The following is a 3,348-nucleotide window of genomic DNA, read 5'->3' as shown; positions in this document are numbered from 1 at the left end:
CATGGTATTGTATATGTGTTGAAAATTTCTGCTTTCTGATTGTCCTTTTGCACTTCATTTTAGTTCTCATTCCATGAAATGCCGGGACAACTTCAATTCAATGACGAACCAATCTATAAAGAATGTTGTACATGATGTGCATGATCTGAACAAATAACATGGCTTGGCCATATATTTTAATGATATCATGCAGATTAATTTTATGATTTTATCAAACTGGAAAAAAGAAAAAATATCGAGAGACCACCATATTCAAATGTGATAAGGCCGTCTACACACACACATATATATAATTACGTACAATTGCTGCATGACTAATACTGTGACAATTGCTGCATTATTATTCATTGACTTACAAACGAAAAATACATGTAACAAACAATAGGAAGGGCCTTGGCTTATGATCAACTCAAAGACCGGACGTGAATGGGACCTCAGTGGCCGGAATCCATGAGTTCCCGGACAGGAAGTTCCCCACTGTGAACTTGCTGGCCTCCGCTGCACTCGTGATAACATGGTATCCGGGCCACTTCACCCGCTGACTAGTATCAGCCCCTGGCCCGGTGTTCATGTACTCCCCATAATACAAAGTACTCAGAGCAAAGTTTCCACTCCATTCGAGCCACCCTGCTGGATCAATAAGGCTATCTAGTGACGTCTTCATGAACACCGTCCTGGAGTACTCCTGCCATGGCCGGCCAAGATAGGTCTCGAATGAGCCCTGCACCGGCTTGAGGTCCGATGCTGCCGTGACCGCCGAATCGTGAATCGATATCCCGGTGTTCTCGTTCGGGTCGGTCCGCCCCTGTGCCGTCACCGTGTTCTTCTGGCCGCTCATTGGCTTCCTGACGTGCATGTTGCAGTTCTGGAGGACCACTGCGGCGTCGCCGAAGATGAAGTCGACCGTGCCGTAGATGTCGCAGTTGCGGTAGAATTGCCGCTGGGAGTAGACGTAGAGGGTGTCCTGGTAGCCCTTGAAGCTGCACTGGTAGAAGACCGAGAGGTCCGAGCCTGACCGGAGGGCGACCGCCTGCTGCTTCTGGGGTCCTGCCGTGTTCTCGAAGGTCATGTCTCGGGCGATGAAGCCATCGCCGGTGACCGCTGCAATCATCGGGATGGTTGATAAGTAGGCACAGAGACGGTGGAGAAATGGTTCCCTCATGGTTGTGTTACAGTAAATGGTGTGACATGTTGATTTTGAAGTACTTGGACTCTTGATTCCATCCTTTGGAGGTCTAATTACCACAAAGGATGGCTTAGGGTTGTCTAATTCTTGTGATAGATGATAAAAAAGAGATGGCAGGTCATGACCAAGACTTCATTATCTACCAATAAAAGTTGGTGGACTTCAAGATTTATCTAGAAGTTAATATTAATTAGTCTTGCCATTCTTTTCTCGTGCAAGCTGATATATACAGAAATATTTTTTTATGAAGACGTATGAGGAAAATATGAACACACCGGTATGTGACCGCTGCAATTAAATAGGAGCGTCGATAAGAAGGCATACAGACATTGAAAAATATGGATTCTTATCGTATGGTTATGTCACGGTAAATGGTGTGACGTGTTTCTTCTGGATAAATTACTTGGATGCGGATAAAATTTTTATAGTCGGATCACGTGTGTGCGGCCATTTATTTTTCAATAGATGTTTTCGAAGTATGTTCGGTCATAATCTTTTTCATGATCGATCCGATTATAAAAATTTTTTTCCTTTGAATGCTTAATCATGTTCTTTTGGGGGTCCAGCTGATAGCTAGAAAAGATAGTTTAAGGTTGTCTGATTCTTGAGACCGATGCTTTAAGCATTATTAGTGCCGCATAATAATGAAATAGAGATGGCGGGTCATGCCACATACTTCATTGTCAAGATATAAACGTGGGTGGAATGTAAGATTTAATGAGAAGTTAATATAATAAAGTCTTGGTGTTTCTTTTCACGTGCAACGAAAGAGATGTTTCTGGGGAAACCATAGACAGCATATACATAGAAATAGTTTTGGATGAAGACATACGAGGAAAATAAGAACTCACCAAAGGTCGCAGAACGGAACGTCGTGGAACCATCTTTCACATTCTTACTACCGGTAACAACGGTAGCATCCATTCCATCTCCAATTATCATGAGATTCTTCATTGATGTTTGGACATTCTCGTCGTATACACCGGTTTTGACATGAATTACAAATCTTGATTTGCCGCTGCTTTGTTTCATAGCAGCTGCAATGGCTTCTGAGATGGTTTTGTAATCTCCGGATCCATCTTTGGCCACCACAAGATCAGCATTTATCGTCGAAGATCGAAGAAGCTTTCGATCGGTGGCAGATAGCCAATTCGGGAACCCATCGGAGAGCAACCGACGATTACCACCTGACATGGCGGGAGTTGTTGCCATGTTAATGGCTAGCAAGTTGCTTAGCGACTCCGATATGTTATAAGACATGAAGGGTGATGACCCCAAGGGAAAGGAAGAATCAAGCTCAAGAAATCCATTTCGACATGTCTGTTGATTGGCCATCGCTGCACTTAGCCATGTCTGAGCATCGTCATATGACGACGAGCTCATCGACCGGTTAAGCTTGCCGATGGTGTCCTCGCAGAGCTCCAAGCAATCAGCCCATGCAGCTTTCACTCGCTCATCGAGCGAGCTGACATCCATGGTGGATGCAAGCTCATGTGCTCGAATTGCTCGGTCTATGGCTGCCTGCAGGGCTAAGTGACGGAACCCGGACTGTGTTTTGGCTTGGGCGAATAGAGGGCTAGAGCTTACCATGGAACTACACACATGAGGATAAGGGGTTTGGCGGCATGATATTAATATTGGCTCGCTTGTTGCAATCCTGAAGGCCATAAAGAGAGAGAAGGCAAAGAAATGTGCTAACAACTTAGCCATAACGTCCACAAGGTTTGTTAAACAAAGTGTTGGATGTTGGAGGAAGTAGGAGGAGGTTCCTTTATATAGCCATCGGGTAGAAGAGAGAACGAATTTGTGGTCTTCGGATGTATTTTGCATCGAACCACATTGGTTTTGAACACGGATGGTGGGATGCAATATTGAAGCAAACGGGTTGTAGCATATGTCCAGAGACTTTTGGATGGTGGTCGAGGTTTCTAATAAGGCCAATTATAGTCGTGATCTTAACATCAAGCGCATATTATTAATGAATCTCGTGTGACACAGTAGGGTCAGTGATCCACATAGAAGAGGCAACGATCGATGGTGACTCTCGAGGTGACTTGGCGTGTGCTGCATCTCTTATTTAATTTATAATAGGGACCACATAACATGAGACAAGTGATTGAGGAGAGAAATTATTGGTTAGTTCGGTTTTATCATGCGAATCA

The 3,348-nt window shown here is 44.2% G+C and overlaps 1 protein-coding gene across 1 annotated transcript; it reads right to left on the bottom strand.

Annotated features, from left to right (window-relative positions):
* Positions 1–311: 311 nt before the first annotated feature.
* Positions 312–2,917, bottom strand: LOC105036139 (pectinesterase-like). The gene is made up of 2 exons (XM_010911884.4): positions 2,038–2,917; positions 312–1,101 (listed from the first exon to the last, which is right to left on the bottom strand). Exons 1-2 carry the CDS (start codon positions 2,894–2,896, stop codon positions 410–412), a joined length of 1,551 nt encoding a protein of 516 aa, XP_010910186.3. The 5' UTR covers positions 2,897–2,917; the 3' UTR covers positions 312–409.
* Between the last annotated feature and the right edge of the window lie 431 nt (positions 2,918–3,348).

Source organism: Elaeis guineensis, chromosome 3 (genome assembly GCF_000442705.2).
Source record: "Elaeis guineensis isolate ETL-2024a chromosome 3, EG11, whole genome shotgun sequence".
Taxonomy (NCBI): domain Eukaryota; kingdom Viridiplantae; phylum Streptophyta; class Magnoliopsida; order Arecales; family Arecaceae; genus Elaeis; species Elaeis guineensis.
Note: the sequence above shows the minus strand (reverse complement) of the source record. Positions and strands in the feature narration are given on the sequence as shown.

Bases quoted from the DNA above. Each gene is read 5' to 3' on its own strand.
- LOC105036139 (XM_010911884.4), bottom strand. From the start codon at position 2,896: ATGGCTAAGTTGTTAGCACATTTCTTTGCCTTCTCTCTCTTTATGGCC. The intron at 1,102-2,037 runs GTGAGTTCTTAT...CGATGATTGCAG, and splicing joins GTTCCGTTCTGCGACCTTTG to CGGTCACCGGCGATGGCTTC.